Source organism: Melopsittacus undulatus, chromosome 1, assembly GCF_012275295.1.
Source record: "Melopsittacus undulatus isolate bMelUnd1 chromosome 1, bMelUnd1.mat.Z, whole genome shotgun sequence".
NCBI classification, from domain to species: Eukaryota; Metazoa; Chordata; class Aves; order Psittaciformes; family Psittaculidae; genus Melopsittacus; species Melopsittacus undulatus.
In genome coordinates this window covers 112,308,296-112,330,390 of record NC_047527.1, presented here as the reverse complement: position 1 = coordinate 112,330,390, position 22,095 = coordinate 112,308,296, and the positions used below count along the sequence as shown (strand labels likewise).

At 39.3% G+C, this 22,095-nt stretch overlaps 1 protein-coding gene across 6 annotated transcripts in view; it reads right to left on the bottom strand.

Annotated features, from left to right (window-relative positions):
- EPC1 (enhancer of polycomb homolog 1) overlaps positions 1 to 22,095 on the bottom strand; it is a 67,903-nt gene that overhangs the window by 43,057 nt on the left and 2,751 nt on the right. For 2 of the 6 annotated variants that reach the window (XM_034063496.1, XM_034063466.1), the window contains exon 1: positions 6,797 to 6,949. The exons of 2 other annotated variants lie outside the window; for them this stretch is intronic. In XM_034063496.1, coding sequence (XP_033919387.1) covers positions 6,797 to 6,949 — 153 coding nt within the window. Of the gene's footprint in view, positions 1 to 6,796; positions 7,229 to 22,095 lie in introns of those variants that run through there. 2 more of the 6 variants (XM_034063428.1, XM_034063522.1) reach the window with 2 other exon arrangements.

Below are 22,095 nucleotides of genomic sequence, written 5' to 3'. Positions count from 1 at the left end.
ATACAATTAATACACCATCCTTTGCTGAAATCCATTATATGGTAGATCATATTTGAAAAACAGGAAGATAACTTTATAGGGCTCCTCCTTAAGACAGGCTGTGAAAACTCCCAGGAGGTAAAGCCTTTTCATACAAGCTTGGCCTTAAAATGATTTAACAGTTTACCCTGACATAAGCTCCTCTTCTTTAACTCCAGCCAGTTGTATTATTTCTTGTGCTGTTAAGAATACTGCTAATGAAGTTATCTTTTTGGGTTATTCCCCACCCCGCAATGTTAATGTAAGTAATCTGAGGGAGATTTTTAATCTCTTCTAATGGTTAACTATCCTTATTATAAATAAATGAGTACTAAGCAAGTCTAACCTTTTTTAATCTTAGGTGTGAACATGAACAATATGTTTCACTGCAGTTACTTCTGCTATGTATAAAGACATTGCTGTTACATGCCTTCTCACTGTGCATTTCCAGGAAAGTCAATAAAAGGTTAAAAATAATTTGACTATGCATGCATCAAACTAATTCCTTAAGACTGCTCTACACTTAACTTTTCAGGACCAACTTTTTAAGGGGAAAATAAATGCTTTTCTATGCAGAACCTGTATAGACGAACTAGAAAAAGAATATTTTCCACCTAGTACACCAATGTCCTGACTTGAAATATTTCCAAAGAGAGTTTGCTAATTCATATTCTTGATCATTTCAAAACAGTTTGGACCTCCATGAGAAATCTCTGACCTGCATACAGCACTGATAGTCAACCAACTCTAATCACTATTTTCCAAAATATTAAATATTTTCAACATTATTGCTACTGCTCACCATCAGGAGTTCCTAACACACATGAATGCTCAGGTGCACAGATTATTTGCCAACATTAAACAATGTAACAGAAAGCTGTGGTATAACTGAAGGTGAAATATCCAGTAAGCTGACACTATTACTGAGTAGTCAGAAGCTGGGCACCAAGAGAGAAGAGGAAAACAACCACTTTTCACTGCCTGAGTATTTTGACATGGTATGGGAGTTTTCTTAGAGTTGAAATCTGGCCTTGTTTGTGGTGAAATGACATACAAAATATCTCTCAATTTTCTCAAAAAGACTATAGGACTGTTAGTGAACTGTAATTCAAGACCATTCGTATGTTGACACACTACCTCAGCTACATACTTATTTCACACATTTTTAAATTCACCATAGCTTAGAGGACACCATACGGGTTCCTACTTGTACATCCCTTAGCAGCTTCTCAACTTGATACAGCAAAACCAGCTGTTTCAGCAGCAAGAGAATCTGGGTATGGTAGCCTCCCATCACCTCCAAGATGGATTTGGGAGGAAAAAGGCTTATTTTCTGTGCATGTATTTCATATCTACCTACGGTAGCTGTGCTAGAATCATAGACATTTTTATGGAGAGGATAATAATCCTTGAGCCTACCCAACCTGTGTAATGGGAAATTAGCCAAGTAGTGCTTTCCTAAATTAAGATACATCCTATTGAGAATAGGTTTGAAGTGTTCCAAAGCATGTGAATGGACATCAGGTTATTTTCATCAAGTCTTCTATAGCATTTATCAAATACTGACAGGTTATGCAGATATTGGGGGAGAGAATCCCACAACCAAAGCCATGTCTAACAATGTAATTGTAACAAACAGAATCATAGAATCACAGAATCATAGAAGTTAGGGTTGGAAAGGACCTTAAGATCATCTAATTCCAACCCCCCTGCCATGGGTAGGGAAAATAAATTTTTCTTAAGCATCCCCAAAGTCCGGGCAGGGAATATGACTACAATTATGAAATTAAAGAGATCAAAAGCACATTTTAAACTATCTCAAGAGTTTGCTCAAACATCAGGTAACACAGTATGACAATATTTACAGATGACAACTGCAGAGACTGAATTCCACCTTCTGTGCAACCTATCAGCTACATCATAACAGGTATGCAAATAGTAGGAACTGAAGAATAGCCATACAGCTTATCATTTCAGACTCTGAGTTTAATTCTTCTATCTGCTACTAGCAACACTAACTAAAATTAGAAAGTGAGCTCAACTGTTAAACTCTGAACCTTTGGAACAGAACTCCACATAGTGCATAAGTCTGGCAGGACAGAAATGCTGCTACTCTGGAGTTAACATAAGGGCAAAGATAAACCACTAGACCATGATCTTAGTCAGAAGAGGTAGTAAAGAGTAATATAATAAAGAAACAGGACACTGCTTGATACTCTTTGCCCTGCCTCAACACAAAGGACAGAAACATAAGGATTCACAGCAGTTAACCAGCTGAAAAATGTGCATCTAATTTACAAAAACTCAAACATGCACAAGGCTAAACAGAAATGTAACAACCAAAACTTTAGGATGACTGTAATATCAGGATAACACACTCATTCAAGAGAAAAGAAAAAGGAAACAAACACACACCCCCAACCCCCCCCCATATTTCCCATACCCACAGGACTGTTATTAACTCCAGAAATGTCATCAACATAGCCATATTTTCATATTTGGATAATTTATTTACCTGATGTATACCAGGGTACTTAATTAAAAGTATCATATCTACTCACACATTAATCTTTCCTGAGGAACTGCTTCAGCTAAAAAGTTCATACTTCCTGACATTTTAAATATGCCTTATAAAAGTTGGTAAGAGCTGCTCCAAACACATGGCTTCACTTTTTGGTTTGGTTTGTTTGGTTATTTTTTTGTTGGGTTTTTGGTTTTGTCTCTTGGGGGGAGGGGGAGGGAGGGAGAAGACAGAGGTGAGGGGGTGAGGAAGACTTTGAGGTTTTCTGTGTTTTGGCTTTTTTTCCCTCTCTTTAAAGTTAAAAAAAAAACCCAAAAAAACAAAAACAAAACACCACAAAATCCAACAACAAACCAAAACAACTATATTTACAATTTTCCAGAAGGATATTTATTTAATCTAAAAAGTCTAAGAAGCACCTACATTTCTATTTATCTAAGAGAATGTAGAGGCTGGGGATATGGTGTATGTGCTGTCTTTCAGAAAAATACAGGAAAAACAAGTATAGTTTTTCTTGGTTTGATTGGAAGCCATCAAATTCAGGATGTCTGTGAAACCATCCATGCTTTCCTTCTGAAGCATAACTTAAGGAAAATGGTCAAAAAGCTTCAGTCTGCCTTTTTTTTTTTTTTCAGTAAAGCATTTTACCCCAAAGAACTGAGTTACCTATGTTCTGCTTTTCCAGGATCTGAATTTCCAGTTAAAGCAACATCTCTCTCAAAAAACACAGAACAGGCCACACAATACCTATAAAAAACCAAAACCAAAAACAAATCCAGAAACTCCACAAAAGATAAACAAATCCAATCCATCTACTTCTTTATTCATACACATATAAATTTAAATAGACTTGTTAGTCAAATCTGCATTAGTACACTATTAATGGCAGCCTGTTTGGTTCTCAGAATTAAAGCACTAAGGATGCATTTTGCTCAAACCCAGGATTTTAAGATAATACAAGGAATGTTTTATGTTGCATAAGAAATGTCATTATATTTTGAAAGCTTTTTTATTTTTCTCTTTTTAGAGATGCATATGTCTCTTGATAATTTTTAGTTTCTTAGATTTAGCAACAGACTTGGCAACAGCCAATGTGTTTACCCTGGAAACTCAGGAGCTAAACCAACTGTCAGAACACAGTATCAGCTGCTAACTTCAAATACCACTCTCTGTGTGCTAAAGAGCTTTATACTGTAGTCTTTTGCCTCCAAACGAAATCACTAGTTGAAGTTATGACTTGCTAAGCAGAAAGATACACTCTTACTTGTTAACAGAATTAACACTATTTTAAGGCCCTTTGTTACCATCTCTTTCTAAAGACTTAGTATACCACTCTTACCAGCTGCATATTTTAAAACTCAGATCAACTCAGTAAGGCTTTCCTTTAGAAAATCACTGCTCAACTTCAACTCCAGCTGTAATAACCAAGATATACTGCTTTCCATATTTACTTTTTGTAAAAACAGGATGAGAGAAAGATAAGATGAAAGGGAAACAGAATAGATTCCTTTTTGTGCATCAAAACATTCATTAGTCATTTAAATATCTTGACTCGATGCTTGAATATTAAATCCCTTTTGATTGCATTTTTCCCTGGGGAAACTTATTTAGTCAAGAGGAGAGCTCTTAACTCCAAATATGTGTTCATTTAAAATTACATTTATGCAAAACTCAAGGCAATGTTAGAATTCTATTTATAAAATAGTTACAGATGTCTGTTCATACTAGTTGAAGCTGCCCTTCCTCTCAGGTTCTTAGGGACACTTTGCCAACTATCTGTAAAGAAATGGGTAATATTTAGGAAAATAGTAGATATTTTTGTATTACAGAAAAATCCTCAAGTCTTCAACTACTATGTAACACAAACTACTCCCAACTTTCTTATGGCATGAAGTTTGGGAAACAGAGCATAACAGGGTATTAAATCTGTGAGGTTTGATACAGCTTTAGTCAGTTACCATGAGTCTCTAGTGTCAACACCAGTATAAAATTGAAGAGAAAACTTTCTGGGGCAACAAGAGGGAAGGAAGGAAGTTCAGCAAGTTTCCAAAACAAGAAGGGGAAGAGTTTAACATAATCTATTTTATGTAAGAAGATCCAAAAGGTATTTAGGAAAACACCATGTTTACTGATGGCAAACAAATTTCTTGGGAGGGGTTTGTACACACATATTTAAAACAAAGGCATGAGCAAACTTTAACTGTGTTAAGTGTCTACTTACACTCACAGCTCTGAAGTTTAACCCTCAAAGCTAGGTACAGTAAACAAAAGCATCACATTAACCACAGAAATAAGCCTTATAATTAACATTTAAAGTTTCTCCATTGTCGATGTCTACTTCTTCTTAGCTAGGACATGTATCTCTGGGTTTAAGGAAGCTATACAGTTACTCCATGTAATTTTCGAGCCTGAAAACTTGTAACTGCCAGGCAAACAGTAAAAAAAAAGAAAGATAGCAACTTGTGTTTTTACTTAGATAAATGCATGCATGTATGCACACTTGCTCACTTTTACAAATAAACTTGGCAAGCAAGCAGAATAGCAAACATAACATTTTATATTCTGGTACAAAAATGGAAATTAGGGGTGCTCTCGCTCATATTCAGAATCTACAGGTATCAATTCAGAATATATCTACTGCATCAAAAGAAACACATTCAAGCATAGTTACATAATACTATTTAACTACTACTGCTAAATGGATACTATGAATTTTGAGCACCTTCACAAAAATGACCACCACCATTTACATTATGTATTTTAGTGAATTTTCAAAGCAACTTACAACTTGCACAGAACTTGGAAATACTGAGTTCTGTTAAAACGGTAGGCAGTTACACTAGGGAAGTCTCAGAGAGTAGTTACTGAACGGAGACTACAACATGCAAAGAACACTACTCTAGAAAACACCCAAAAATTACAGAACCAGCTAACTTTTTAATGCAACAGTGTCAGGAAAACTACATTCAAAGAAAGCATGCGTATTTTAACTTTTCGAAAAGTAACTCAAAGTTTGCTAAATGTAGAAATACAAACAGGAACTTCACAGCCTGTCACCTTCGGAAGACAATGGCAGCCTGACAGCTAGCAAAACTCAACGCTATGAAATTGTAACGTTTGTTCTTATCACGAAGTTTCAGAACCTCTTTACATAACCGTACTTCTACAGTTCTATTTGCTGTGCTCAATGCAGAAATGGGGTAAACTTATCATACTAAAGAAACAAAGATCTGCAAACACCGAAAATAATCCGCTTCAGCAGTAACAGCTACTGAATGTTATACTCAGCTTGGAAAGTCTCGAGTGAACGATTAAATGATCCTGAAGTTCGAAAAGGTTTAAGTTTCATTTTCCACCGAGACAACAAAACTGACAGTGAAGCGACAGGTTTTGGCCTCCAAAATCCCATTTTCCTACTTCGAGTAACATTTCAGTACCGTCTTTCGTATTTCCACCTAGTGAACAGTACACCTTTACTCACACCATGCCTGTCTAGGCGCTTCTAAGGTTTCAAGTGGATGTAAACAGAAACTCTCCCACTTCCTGTGACCATAGGCAAAAAACCCCAAACAAAGGCTACCAGGAGGGCAGCTCCCGCCGGAGCGGGGCAGCCCGCCAGGAGAAGGCATGCCGGCACAACACGTGAGCGGGGCCGCGGGCAAAGCCCACAACAACAAGGCTGCAGCAGCCGCCGCCGCCTGCACCTCACACCGCTCAGTCCCCCGCGCTCTGGAACCCGCTCCCCGCCGCGGCCGGCCCGTGCCGAGCAGGAGGGAGCGCGCTCCCCCGGCTGCCGCCACAACTTCCTCGCGCCATCCGCCGCCAAGCGCCCCCTGCGGCTGCGACCGGCTCAGCAGCGCCACCCGGTGGGGTAACGAGGGCACAGCGCCGCCGAGGCCCGTCTCCCCGCCGCTGCCGCACAAGGCCCGGCCCAAGAAACAGGGAGACAAAATGGCGGACACCCGCGGTATCACGTGACTCCCTTTGTGCCTTTCGGGGCCTGGCGAAAGGGCCGACAGCTACCGCGGGGCGCGGGCTGGGGGGGAGCGGGGGCCGCTGGCGAAGGCAGGGGGAAGGAGCGGTGAGGGCCGCCGCGCTTGCCGCCTTCCCTCCCCAAGTCCTTCCCCCCCTCCCGGCGGGCGGGGAGAGCAGGGAGAAGATGGCGGCCATTTTGTGCTTGCGCAGAGGCGAAGGTGGGGGCCCCGGGTGCGGGGGGGATGGAGGGACCCGGCCGAGGGGGGGGGGGGTCTCACGTACCGACTCCTCTTCCTTCTCCATGCCCGTGGGCATCTGCGGCACGGCCCGATTAATGGAGGCATATTCGGCCAAGTCAGGCAGGTCCTCGCAGCGGAAGACGGGCAGCGGCTTGGACGCGTCCAGCGCCCGGGCCCGGAACGACAGTTTGCTCATGTTAGGCGGCGATGGCGGCTCCGTCTAGGGAGGGGGGGGCGACAGCAAGAGCGCTCCGAGCTGAGAGCCGGACCCCGCCGAGCGCTCTCATGGAGGGACCGGGGCTCCCCCGGCAGGGCGGGGCGCACTCCGACACGGGGCCCGGCGGCGCCGGCTGGCGCGGCTGGGCTGGGCGCTGGCTTCTCTCCTCCGCCGCTCCGGCTCCGCTCAATACGCCACGGCCAACATGGCGGACATTAAACCTCGACTGGCCGCCTCTTTCAGCCAACCCCAGCGCCACAGCCATTCCCACACTGCATCGCGCAGGGGCGCGGGCACAGCGCCGCCCGGGGGAGAGCGCGCGCAGCGCGGGCACGGGAGCGCGGGCTCGGGAGCGCGGCAGAGCTCGGAGCGGCTCGGGAGGCAGATCCCGGACGCTGCTCGCGGCGGGGGCGCAGTTGCTCCCCACGGAACCCCGGCTCGCCTGTGGGACGGGACGGGGAAAAGGTCGAGGGAGGCTTTTCCTCAGTGTGCGGCTGGGACCGGCCCACGAGCTGTGCCGATCGGGCGCGCTCAGCTCCCGATACGGAGGTTCAGCTGGCCCGGACTCCCCGACCCCTGCCAGGGAGCCTCCCTGAGGTAAAAGCGGCAGTGCCACTTACTGACAGTCTCCAGAGGACGGGAAACCTAGGGAAGAGAAGTAGGAAAAGCCGCCCCCGAGCCTTCCGTTCGCTCGGCAGCCGGCCGAAGGGCAGTCTGCTCCGAGCCTTAAATTTGCCCGGAACCGGGTGAGCGCCGCCGCGGCCGTCCGCTTCCCTCCGAGCTCGGAGGGCGCTGCCCGAGCAACGGCTGGAGCGGCGCCCGGCGAGCGGCTGACGGCCGCGTGGCGGCTGCAAGGCAGTCCGGGGAGAGGAAACTGTTCCTCGCCTCGGGGCCCTGCCCGAGTCCAACTGGGGGCGGCAGCGGCCCCGGCCCGTGTTCCCGGCTGCCCGCGGTGCCTCCGGGAGTGGGGCGGCACTCTCTGCCCCTTAGCTGCCCCTGCCCGCCAGGCTCGATCCCTCCCTGCATCGCCCAGCTGCTGTCGCCTTCGTGCTAAAGCAAGGAGAAACACGGGCATCTCCCCGCAGAAGCGAAGCACTCTAACAATCGGTCACCTGTAGAACAGCACTTCCAGCCTGTTTCTCGGAGGCTTCCTGAAACTTGGTCCGCTAGAGAAATGCAGACACATGAACTAGTTTAACCCTTGCTTGGATTTAAGTTATCAGCGAGCTCACTACAGGCAGAGGTCAGAACTTAATCTGAACCTTAACCTCATCAAGGTAAGTTCGTTTATAACTCAAATGATTTGATTAAATTGACACAGTGATCTACTATAAGCGATGGATGGGAAATTCAGGGTCTCACTTCTCTCAGTAATGTCTACATGCCAACCCAGGTCAGCCCAGCACATCCATAAAGATGTCAAAACCCGTTTCTTTCTCCCAGGCCATCACTGGAGCAGAATGCTTAATGTTTTTATATGTGTTGTGTTCTTGCAATAAGTCAGAATGTAATTCTAATTCTGTGGTTAAATCCTAAATAAATCCACCTTGAAATTACATTTATTTTTATTAAAAAGTGTGACAACTGTTTTGTTGGAATTTAAGTATCCCTCCACTTGCAAAGCAAAATACTGTAATTTTGTGCTGTTACATAAGTCAGTAAACAAAACTTGTTCTCTAGAACATATTACTCCTCAGAAATAGAACTTTTAGAAATAGAACATGAAACAAAACCATCAGAAAAGCGTTGGTTTACTTAGTAATTTTAGAAATTGCTTAGTAATTTTTAAAATCTGGTATCTCAAATATTATAGGAGCAAAAGCCAATTTTAATCACCTCTTTAATAATAATACCACCATCCTTGACTTTAAACAACACTGAGCCACTGGACAAAATATTGCTAAATGCAGTTAACAGCAGTTTCTATTAGAACATAGAATATAGAATATAGAATATATTAATACTCTACATAGAATAGCATGTAGCTATTCTATAACTGCTACATGCAGTTATAGCAGTTTCTATAACAAGCCAACTATTTGCATGTCTGACTTCCCCATAGGTCTCCCAAACTGTTTCACCGGCAAGTCATTCAGCTTCATAACCTCTCTAGGAAAGAAAGTTCTGTCCGTATTGCACATGGGTAGTGCGGTGGAAGACAGCTGCTAGGGGGAATGAAACCTTTCCCTTTTTCTGTATTGCACATGGGTAATGCAGTGGAAGACAGCTGCTAGGGGGAATGAAACCTTTCCCTGGTGTTTTGTTAGTTTGGGGTTGGGCTTTGTTCATATTTTCCTCTCTAAAGGAAAGTAGCATGAGCTTAGTATCATTGTATGCATTTGTATTTCTGTAGTTACATCAGAACTAAATGTAAAAAAATGCTTTTTACACTAATTTTAAGCTTAAAGCACACACTAGCTAGAAACAGTAATCCTAAAATACATTGCACATAAAGCATCTACAGAGTTTTCCACAAATACTGGACGATTTCGTTTATCCACTTAGTAGACAGATAAGGTGATAGCAAAAAATGCTATCATAGATTGGCTTTGACCTAAAACATGAACATGAAATACCTGGCAGCTAAGCAAAAAATAAGGCCATTAAATACCATTCTCCACTTCCAGTGATGAAATTTCACAGAATGAAAAGCAAAGTATAGAAAATAACCTGAAGTATTAAGAAAGGATATTAAAATTTAAACTTATCCTTAATTGACCTTTGCCTTTCTAACCCTATCACGGGCTTGATAAAAGTGCAGAGCAAGGAGAATGGGCAATAACATTTGGATGTGAACAGGACAGTGTGCATTATGAAACAGTTTTGGCCTGAAACTGTTGGACAAAATAGCTTTTAATGCTTTGTCAATGAAATAGATTGCATTTAACTATTTTGTAGCAGAAGCTGATTCATCCTCAGAATTACCTAAATTAATTTGCTAGTAAGATGAAGTGTGATATCTGAAAACAATGTGACATTAGCCCCAACTTTTGTTCTGTAAAGGTGGTAACAGGAAAAAGGATAGAACATAAACAGACTAATGTTTCTATTTCACTTTCACTTAGGATATGCAGCTCTATTTTCAGTTTTGCCATTTTGTAGCATTTATAAAAATGCTCACCTTGCATTTGTGGACACCGGTGCTGCACTATGACAGCAATTAATTTGATACTGCTATGTTTTGCATAATGACCAAAATATTCTTTGCCAGCTTTCAGTAAAGCATCAATAAGTGTAAACTCATTTGTTGTACCAAAGTGCTAGGTGTCCATTTTAAAAACTGAAATTTAATGAACTGTAAGGTAGCTGAAATATAATGAATATGACATTTTAAACTGCTAGGGTTTTTTTTTTGTAAAAACCATTGAAATTAGATCTTTAACACTGGAGGCATTTCTTTAATGCTCCACTTTTTTATGATCTTAAAGTGTTTAATTAAAAGAACAAGCTTTACCAAAATGAACATCAGCTATGTAGATGGTAGATATAACCATTTCCATATACTTTCAAAAGTACTGTATTCAGACCGAGCATTAAAGGTGGAGATCCAACAACTTTATCCATACAGATCCAGAAAGGGGTCTCGTGTGATATCTAACTCAGGTTTTTGAAACCCCAAGAATTAACTTGCTGCTTTGGTTTGCAAGCTGTATGTACCATTTGACAAGTTTTTACACGTTTTAGTATTTATATAATTTTGTGGCTTAAAACCTCTCAGAGTTAAAGACAGACTTTTGGTAGTTTCTTTAGGCAAGACTTGTAGTCTTCTGAACATGGATTTAATAGTCTCCCATTCTAATAGCAATCTTAATCACAAAATATGTATGCATAAAGGGCATATAGGTTAAACTGCCAGTTTTGGCACTTTCTGGAAGAATGCATCTTTTAAAGATATAAAATTCTAGGAGATGGAGGTTTTATTGGTTGAAATAAAGTACAACATAGCCTGATATTGCATACATGAGTTTTCTGTTGTTCTCTTTCTAAGGAAAGACTGTTGATTTGAAAAAATGAACATCCACAGCAATACATAGTATTAACAGTGAACAGCTGATGTCATTCATTCCACTCTTCAGCCTCATTGGAAGAGGTGTGGGGGTGGTTTGGTTTGTTTTTAACTAACTTCCTTCTTTCCCCTGCCTCCCAAAATAATGATACACTGACATCCACAGTCAAACTGGGATTAGAAATCAAGTGTATTTGACTCCTTATGTACGTTCATTTTCTTTAATACTCTTCTTGTACCTACCTAAACCTGCAGGAGACAACAATTAGAAGTAGAATGTATTGAAGGTAAAACATGTTTCTCATTTGCCAACCAATTTAAAAATACCTCTTATAGAAGATAATACAGTATTTACATAAACTAAGGAATATGCTTGAGTACACTAAACTATATAATAACTTGCATATCCATAAATATTTGAACTTTTTCTTTTTTATCGCTCTGGACTCCTTTACACCCTGCTTGTACTACTGTAGAGCTCACTAACTCATCATTAAGTTATACAGCAATTTTCTTCACCTTGGTTTTTTTTGCCTTTTATCTCCATAAATGCTGACTACTTTGAACTAAAAAAGTATCACTGGTCTTCCTACCCCCACCCCCTTTCAATAATCAAGCATTAAGAAATTACATATTATGAACTTACCATACTTGGGTTTCTTTTCCCAAGGACTCTTAGGGGCATTTTTTCCCTTTTTACAAGGGCATGTAGGTAAAGCATGTAGGGGTAATGGCTTTAAACTGGAAGGGGGTGGATATTAGCAAGAATTTCCCTGTGAGGACGGTGAGACACTGGCACAGGTTGCCCATAGAAGCTGTGGCTGCCTCATCCCTGGCAGTGTTCAAGGCCAGGTTGGACAGCGCTTTGAGCAACCTGGCCTAGTGAAAGGTGTCCCTGCCTGTGGCAGAGGGGTTGGAACTCAGTCATCTTTGAACTGGAACTCGAAGATACCTTCCAGCCCAAACCATTCCACAATTCTATTTGGAAAGATGCATGTGGCTCTTATGCTCAGTAGTGAGCTAGTATGAATTGTGTATGTTTATTCCTGTTTTACGTTTGCTAGTGATGCTTCTGTTCAAATTTGCTCCTCAGCTATCTTCTTTTATGTTTTATAACATTACAGGTAGCTATATTCTTTTAAATCATCTCCGTGAGCTACGTGGAATATGGATTAAAATGAGATAAATGTAGGCAAATATGACACTAGAGGTTCTTCATTATTTTATAAAATGCCACATTACAGTTGTAAGTGGATGCATATAGAAATCATCTTAACAGCATGAAGATTCAACCATAGAAATCATCTTAACAGCATGAAGATTTCAACCATCAGTTAAAAGAATTTAATCTTATTTGCTGGTGTCAGTTGTCTGTTTTTAAAGAGATAATGGAACTGTCAGCTATACTGGGAGATCAGACACCAGACACCATACTACAAAACAGGTGTAGAACGTCTTTGTGATACCTTCAGCTTTTGCCTTTTTTTTAAAAAAAACAAAACAAAACAAAATTAGTTTAGTGTTTTATAGCTTTGGCATCTCAAAGAATGGTATGAAATATTCAGTTATTTTCGGTGTTCATGGTTGAGATGCAGTAGGTACAAAGCTTGTTTGGAGTTCTTTTAAAATCATAATTTAAAGTAGTGACCAAGTAAGTCTTTTCCTCAATCCTTGTCTCAATGAGGGGAAAGTTGTCTTTATGTCTACATATTATATCTGAATTTTTGTTTCTTTAGCAAACAGGTAAGTACATGTGCTGCATGGCTAAGGTTTTTAGTTACCTTTTACTTCTTGTAAACACTTCCAATTTACACTGCAGAATATCAAATAGAGATGAGGTGGGATAATATTGCATTTAATCTCATGTTTCTGTTGCCATTCAATGGAATGTAAGTAGACATTACCTTTTAGATTCCAAAGCTGCTTACAAAAATTTTAAAGTTTGAGACATAACTGCCTGGTAGTATGAGAAGCTTGGAAATATTAAACATGATTTTTCCACCATAAAACCAATGATTGCTAGTCTCATGAACAGCGTTTTACTAGGAATGACTAGTAAAGCAACATTACAAGATTAGCTGTGTCCACAGAACATTTAGAGCAGAGCAGAAACAGAAGTTGGCTTTCCTGTAACAAAATCTTAAGTTTTAATACTTTGTTGCCATACTTAACCTGGATAAGTTATTACCATGTAATGAATGGGTGGTTTCACATTTTAAAACCACATGCAGGAAGGAGATGGCAAGACAACATTGTTGTGCATCAAGTAACACTAACAACATAGGCTGAAGTGAACAATAGTTCTGTCACTTCTCAGGCTGTCCAAGTGAGATAATCACTTTGTAGTGTGTTGCTGTGTTAATGATACTGGTTTAAGATACTGCTGTCCTGCTTCTGGCTCTACCATTAATTCTCCTCTGTAACTGCACTGCCCCTTCATCTGCATCAGCACCTTTGCTTATGAAGCTGAACTGAGTACTAAGTGGGAATATGATCCCACTTGGGATCATATTAAAGATACTTTAACAACTTCTCAAAAAATCCCCCAACTACATAAGTTAGAAGAGAAGCCACTTGAAAAGATCCATATTAAAAGTTATATTCCCCCACTAGCTGCAGTTTGCTGCCACTGCCCTCTTCCTTAACATGATCCAGTTTATGAAGGCTACAGAATACAAGTCTGGAATGAAAAACCATGTGCATAAATGATTTGAAAATGATAAAACTATACGTGCAATTTAACATGCACTCAAAACAGTAATACACTGACATATGCTGTATTTGAAAACCTTTTCCTACAAGACCAGTGTCTGTACTAGTCTATAAATGGACGGTTTCTTTTTTTCTTTCATGCTGATGACATTTCACTGTGTATGGGTGGAGTTTTACAGTTTCAAGTACATATGGAATCCGAATCAGTTAGGTTGGAAAAGACCCATAAGATCATCAAGTCCAAGCTTTATCCCAGCACTGCCAAGACCACCACTAACCATGTGACATTAATTAACTTAGTGATACCACTAACTTAGTGACATTAACCATGTCACTAAGAACCTCATCTGCACAGTTTCTGAACATTTTGAGGGATAGTGATTCCATCACTTCCCTGGGAACAGGGCAACATTTTTCCATGAGTGAAAGAAGTTAGATGCAAATTTAATGGTGTAATCTTATTTGGGGAATATGCTGTCTGCCATACAAAATTAAAACTACTTTTCAAAATCACCCTGAAGTCCAGGATACTCAGGAGGACTTAAGCTGAACTTAAGTTGAACTTGAAAAGTATTATGCCACTACAGCCACAGGAAGAGGAAAAGTCGCTAGCCAGCTATTCCCTTACTAAGAAGAAACAAAGCTAATGGAGGAGCAGCAAAAGCTATTACTACATTTCTACATCTGCAACTATAGCTGAGCTCTTAAAGATAGCAGATGCAGTTCTTTGACAGAAGGAACAGAAAGACTACAAGAGGAATTAATGACTCAGGATTATTATTGTACAGACTCAACATTTGTCCCAGTATCACTTATGCAGATAGAGCCCATTTTCCCATTCTCTTGCCTAAAATGTATCTGAAAGCACACATGGGTTGTGAGAGTTCTTTAGAACAGTCAGAAAGGAACTGTGTTCCTTTATATGACTTACTCAGGTGACTTAAGTTTTTACATGTATAGGGAAAACACATAATAGTGGAAGCAGTTATTCTGTTAGATACAGCAGTCAAAACAAATCAAAGGTTATGTTAAGACTCTTCTGTATCGAAAAATAGCTTTTCCTGTTTAAGTTTTGATAGTCACAAGAACCGTAAGGGTTAAGTGATAAGTGATTTATGAGTTTCTCCTTTACTCTTTAATTCCATAATATGTATTCCCCCAAAATATTAAGCTAAACACACCTTGAATTCTTGCTTTACTCATTGTCTCAATTCCTGAAATAATTTCTTAGGATTAAGCAGTAAAAAAGACAACGTTTTATATTACAGCCTTTTTGCAAAGTTAAAATAAATAAATAAATAAATAAATAAATAAATGTCTGCCTTTATGCTCTATTTTGTTGTTTTGGGTTTTTTTTTTTTTTGCATATTGTTTTTTGTTCCTTGAAAAGAAAAAATATAAGCAAAAAAAACAGAGAAATAAATTCCCCCAAAATGAAAATAAGAACCCCCACTTTTATCCAAAACATTTTGTATTCTAAAATACAAATTAATATTAGAATAACACTTTTTTAATTATTTTATGCTAATTAATCTAAAACATTATAGTAAATAAAATCTTAGCTGTGCAGACAAGCTAATCACCTCTTACTTAGGCCTGAACTTCTGCAACCATTGGTTCGTAACACATAAATAATTGCTGAACCTTTAAGTGAAGTTAATCATATGATTATGTATTTCCAGTAGAAAAAACAGCAGAAGGGCAAAAATTTTATCTTCTTGCTGGAAATGCAAAGGATTGGGCAAAAACAACCAACAGAAAAAAAAGCCAAAGAAATAAACAACAAACCCACCAAACATAACCCCCCCAACAAAATGAAAAAGCCCAACCTTCTCTTGCCAACACAAATGCTAATTTGTTAATCAGAGCTAAGTATAGATGACTTTAACATTCTGTACAGGATAAATTGAAAGACTAAAACATAAACTAGAAGTAGAGAAATTATGAATTAAGGTTGTACCTAGGTCTGACACAGCGATGCAGTGTCCTGAATTCTTCAACTGACCATTAAGTTAAAAACAAACCAACACACCCACATCAATAATATAACTTAAGCTTCCACAGTGTTCAAACACTAACCCAGGATAAAAGAGTATATTTGAGGACAAGCTACATTAATTCCTTTTCTAAAGTGCACTTCTACAACTTCTACAACCCCAAAATTGCATGGTTCTACGTATGCACAAATATATAGCAAATTCAATCCAGGTAAACACATACGCTTTACCATTTTAAATTCTGTTTTTAAATCAAATCATTTACTTAAATACCTTACACTCACTCCCAAGACAGGATTTCTGTCTTACAAGTCAATCTATGAAAACTGTTTCATGTGCTTCATAGCTTCTGGATAGTATGATCAAATACTTGCAGAACTTCAGAATTACATTAAATAATATGGAGTTAATAGTCCGATATCAACTACATACTGTCAAATACTTAACATTGCAGTTCATTAATCAGAATGAAAGGAGTATATCTGCTTGCCTCAGACATTTCAGGAAAACAATGATTTATACCTAGATAGGAAATAGAAGGCATCAGAAGTCTTTTGGTGCAGGGAAGTATACATGCACCCTGGAATGAAGAGAAATTTCCTAATGCATTTGTTTAGATTGGAGTGGAGGTGCTTAGTGGGAGCTACTAGCTACACAAACTATGACAAAACTCTCATGAATTCCAGGGCAAATTAATAGGATTGTGTTATTAATTACCTAATACAAGCCATGCCATCTTTACTTAAGATAAATGCATTTCTTCACAGAAAGGTAAAAACCAAATATAACTCAGCTTTTGAATTTCAAAAGTCTGATGTTATTAATTTGCAAGAACACAAATTCTTTCAACCCTAGATATGGGTTTCTTTACACATTCTAGTTTAATTTATACTTCTAAATTAAACATGAGTGAATGTTATAAAGATATTGTCTTCTGGGACACAAATTAATCATGCTCATATTTCTAACTGAACAGGTATCTAGACACTTCAGAAAACTCAATAGCACTGTAGTAGTGAAAAAAAGCTAATGAACTAATGTTGAATAAGTATATCCAGCACAGGAGGCCAGATCTGAACACAAAACTCATTTGGTAGGAGTGGTTTGATATATATATATATATATATAAAATCATAGCAGAGGCATTAAAATGGAAAACTGATAGGCTTACCCCAAAGAAAATACATTTTCAGAAGTTTTTCAACATTCAGAGAATGCAAAAAAACTTGTGGGAGTTGGGCAGATGTTGAGAGGGGAAGTGGTTTGTTTTAGATGGAAATACAAAGTTGCCTTGAGAAGAAAGACAGAGAAATCATATCAGATTTTTTCCTCCATATTGCTAGTGTTGGTGGGCTCGGAAAGCCCAAGCTGGTGCTATATCATTGTCATTTTCTTCCCAAGTTTGATGTGAGGACAAACTGAGAAACACAACTAAGTGAGAAGTAGTTTTCTCAAATGATTTAGAGTACAGTTAAGGCTTTCATGCCCTCACCCCTCTTCAATATAGATACTCTAGTCTCATTCTCTTATTAAATAATGTGTTAGGTTTACAGTTGTTTGACATTCTGTTGATCTGTCAAAGGGAAGCCAGACCACTGTCATCAGCACAGGGGCATATGCACAAAATAAGGTGCTCATCACAGTGCCAAGTCTGCTGAACTTGATCTGATTTATAAGGACCTCAAGAAGGGTGTTAGCTCAAAAGGACATGACCTAATTGAAAAAATAATAAATAAATTGGGGAGAACATAGAAGATGAGCAGGGAAGGAAAATAGTTTCTCTCACTAAAGCAGGTAATCTGAAAGTCTGTTTGACTGAAGCGTCCAGGTCCCACATATTCCTGTAATACCCAATTTTTAGTTTGGAAATTGACTCAGAGGTGAAAATAAAAAAAGAAATCAAAATACTTCCTTACGGAATCTTAATTTGTTCCCTGATTATAAGTGGATATGGGCCAAACAGAATGTGTGTATGTGGAGTCACCAGATGTTAGGGGTTTCCCCCCTTTGTTACACTGCATGGCTTTTCCTTAAGTGATGCTGATTGTGGCACTTTTTTGAACTGTGAATAAACAATCACATTGTCTAAAGGCATCAAGGTATCCTGTCTTGTGTGGTTACCTTTAAGACTATCAGAAATAATATAGCTGCTCTGCCTTATAAAATTAAATTTTAATTTAAATATTAGGTTTTCTTAAGAACAAAGTTCTCTGAACGTGTTCATCCAGGTAACTTGAGCTGTCTATACCTGGCATTACATTTGAAAAACCGTTAGGTAAAAGGACCCTTTAAAGAAATTATCTTTTTAGGCATCAGATTATGACAGCACCAAGTTTCCTAGTAAACAGATACAGGACCTAAGGGATGCCTGTAATGCTGAAAGGCCAGATCCAAATAGACTGGGTTTTTAGCCTGTTTAAACAAACATGGAAAACTCTCTCTTATTTGTGTTAATGAATATTAAAGATGTAAACACCTGTGAGGCCAGGGAGGTCTTGCTTTTATTTAGCAAGTTTCTTATAGCTCTGGATGGGAGAGGGGGTTAGGAACTAACTTTTCATAACCTAAACCATGTACAAGTCAATATAATCAGACACTGGGGTGTAGGATTTATCTGGGTGAGGGCATTCACATCTGAGCTGGTCATACTAGGCAGGAGCAGATCTGATCAGGGTACTCAATGTAAGTTTCAAATATGGTTCATATTGAAGCATAAATACAAAATTTGGAGGTTTGTATCTATTTGACCTGTTTCTTTTTAATGACTAGGATTACAGATTTAACAATACCCATATAAAGTCAGGTGAAGTAAGGTCTACATTAAGTGCTTATGATACAATGATTCCAATTTACCTGGAAATACAGCTGACAATCCATTGAAGCATGAGTTAACACCACCTTACAGGCTCGTTACCTAGGTATCTGACCATGTATTTGTAAGCACAGGTTCCAGAGGAAAACCAAAATGGAACCTGACAAAAAGATGACTGCTCTGGGAGGAACGAGTCCTTGGTTCTGCTCACCGTTTCTGAGGCTTCCTACATTTTATGTTTAAACATTACTGAGTAAAATCCATGAAGCAACACTGGGAGCAGGGACAAGATCCAGCCCACCTTTTTCCCCTCTTCCTCTGAGGATCCCAGTTTTCCCATTGTAAGATCTAACTCCTTTTCCCTTTCTCTAGCAAGTGATCCAGATTGTCTTCAACAATGGAAGGTGGGGAGTCAGCATCCCACCATCTGAACCGATTTGCTCCAGGTTTGAATTCCCACAGACAGCAGAAGGGCTAGCATTTAGAGCTCGTGCTGTTTTTACTGGTGTTCAACACTGTCATCCACAACAATTGTTTTCTATTGTATGGTATTGTATGCCTTTAAGCATACAATACAGTTACTATCCGAGACCTCCACAACAACATCTCAACTCCTTGCACAACTAGTGAAGACTAGTACTCACAGGTTATTTGACAATTCCCATCTTCCTGTTGTTTATACAGGGAGATAAGCAGAAAGAATAATTCTTAGCAAATGTACTTACTTCTTAAGCGTTGCAACACCTGCTTTAAGGGTCAGATGCTGATCACCAATTTTAGGCTCTAGTATTATCAGTAGGGAATTTATGAACAAAGCTACCTATTAAGGAAATTTGTAGTATTGGTATTGCCTTGCAGCTGAGGCCAAAGGACAGCCCAGTGGTAGGTAACATGATATAGTAGAAACATTACTTCATTAAGACTCTAACGAAGTCCGTGGGAGCTGAAGCCACTGGTATGTGGCTGTATGTGTCCAAGGCATATTCTGTTTCTCAAAATAGCAAGCCAGAAAAATTACATTTCAAAGCACTGCTATTTTCTCCACCTCATTTACTGAAGCCTTTAAAAATCTAGAATTGTTTCAAGGATTGGACTTTACTAAAACATAAATTAACTTCTTGTGCTGTTTGATGAAAGAGGAAATACATGAAGAATGCTAAAAGGTGAAAGACCCCTAACCTATGGCTGGTTTCCTCTGGCATATAAGATTGGAGCAGATTATTTCTTAACACTGGAAAGCCATGCAAGTGCCTGTCTGGAAGCGGTGTGGACTGACGTAGTTTTCTAGAAGATGCGAGTCTGAAACAAGCAAGAAATAGATCATCCTTTGTTCACAGCTGGGAAATGAGTGACTCTTGAAGCAGGTTTTCAAAAAATTATTCATTGCTATAACTTGATACTGACATGTATGATGTGGAGTACTACAGGCAGCAAAGTCATGGAATAACAAAGGTGAGAAATAAGACTATATGTCACAAGGTTTAGAACATAACAATACCTTTCCCCTCTGAAATCTTGCTGAGTGTTGAATCAAGGAAGCAATGAATAGTTCAGGATCCTCAAAAGAGAACAGCTGGGAGTCCCAGCCACCAAAGTATGTTATCACCATAAGAAAATAGAGAACACAGTGACACATGCATGAATGAAGTAGGAGTTATAGCTTTTATTTCAACTGAGTCCCCAGTGATGTTCTTTTATACCACTAGCACACATCTGGGCAACTGTCTTCACCTTAGTATTGTCTCACTTTGGAAGCCAGTTAAGTCTGGCTGGGATCTACACATCTGCACTTCCACAAGAATTTTAGACAGAAAAGCATCTTTACCCTGTGCCTGTTACTTGAATACACAATACTAGTAATACTGGTAAGAGGAATGTCATGAAGGCACACAGAACCTTTTGTCACTCAGGATAAGTTAAGATCTTGGGAAAGATTATTTGGTTTACAGTAGGATGCTATACTTTAAATAGTTTTAAGCCAGTAGAGACAAATATCTATGAAAGGAGTATGGAGCCCACATAGTTTCTAGGTAAAAGGGAAACTGTATTAGGAGAAAAATATTATTACCTTTGCCATCTTAGAAAGCAAGGGATATACAGGAGACAAAATTAAGAAACCCATAAAGGAAAAAGAAAAAAAAAAAGAAGAAAAATCTCTTCTGTTTTAGGTCCTGTTATTCCACAGGACAGGTATTTCACAAGGAGCAGGGTGGAGAAAACACAATCAAGGCAGAGCTACCCCTAGTAATGACTCTTCCAGGCATTTCTGCAGAAGGTGCAGGAGGTAAATTAGTTGCTATTTAGCTTTGCGAGGGTGCTAACTCTAATAAATTATTGCTTCTTATAAGCCACACATCTGCTGGGAACTATTTCTTGCTCAACAATAGCTCAAAAAGGAAGGAGGAAAGAAGTGAGGAAACCACTGAATTGCAAATCATCAGCACTTCCCTCACCTTATGACTTCTGGGTAGGAGTGAGAACACATACTTTCATCAAATGCAGCATCAAAGCTGAAAAACCTTAACTAATGTTAAAAAGTAGCCCCAACAGAATGGGGAAAAGAAGAGCAAGTGTGAAGCAAGCTTCTATTAAGTATTCATGTTCTTGCTGACTGCACTGAGGTACAAGCTGACTCTGAGTAGCAAGATCACCAGCAATCAGTTCATCCACGGCCTGTGTGCACGGGCTGCTTCACTAGAAATTATCACTTTCATAGTCCAGGATGACAAGAGGAGCAGAGGCATGGAATTACCTTCAGTATTTATCATTTGCTCAGTACTTCTGCCTGTGGATGAGCAAACCTAATATTGGGCTATACAATGTAAAGGAGAAAATGGAAATTGCATCAGAATTACTTTGATTTAAATAATCCAGCAATTCTCTAAGATTTATTATCATTGTAATAAATTCAACAGCAATTGACCCTACTTCCATTGTCATAACCCAAAATGTTTGTGACCTAGTGATCAGATCTTGGAGATGGAAGATGTCCAAAATCCACACTTTCTAAGAAGGTCCATATCTTGATACTTGTCCTCAAGACCTAAGAGCTGTACTAGGACACTGAAGATGTGATGGTCATACTGCACTGTCCTAGGCCAATAGGACTCCTCCATCCAAAACTTCACAGAAGCAGATCTTGTCTGACAGAGGAGAGATGATAAAAGCTGACTGCTCTCCTGAATATAAATGTTTCTTACTGGAAGAAGGTTACATGATATATATAGAAGTAAATTTTACCTTTCTAAGAAAAAAAAAAAAAACAACACTACCATTGCAGAGATCTACTTGAAGTTGTGAATTGGTTTCCATAAAACTAAATAATCTGATGAGAAAGCTTCTTTTAAAAACAAAATCTAAATGCATTTTTGAAGATTTAAAAGCTCATGAGACGTTTAGAGACTGTCTCAAACTGTCTAGTGTTTGTTAAATTTGTTGTTTGAAAATAATGACATTGAAACACAAAATTGATGCAAAGGTCTCAAAATTGTCAGCTTCATATCACTCAAAGATAATAGAAACATTGATTCCTTAAAAATATATGAAATCTAATGTTAAATGTATTCCTGAACCTGTTGAGTTTTCTAATATAGGCAAG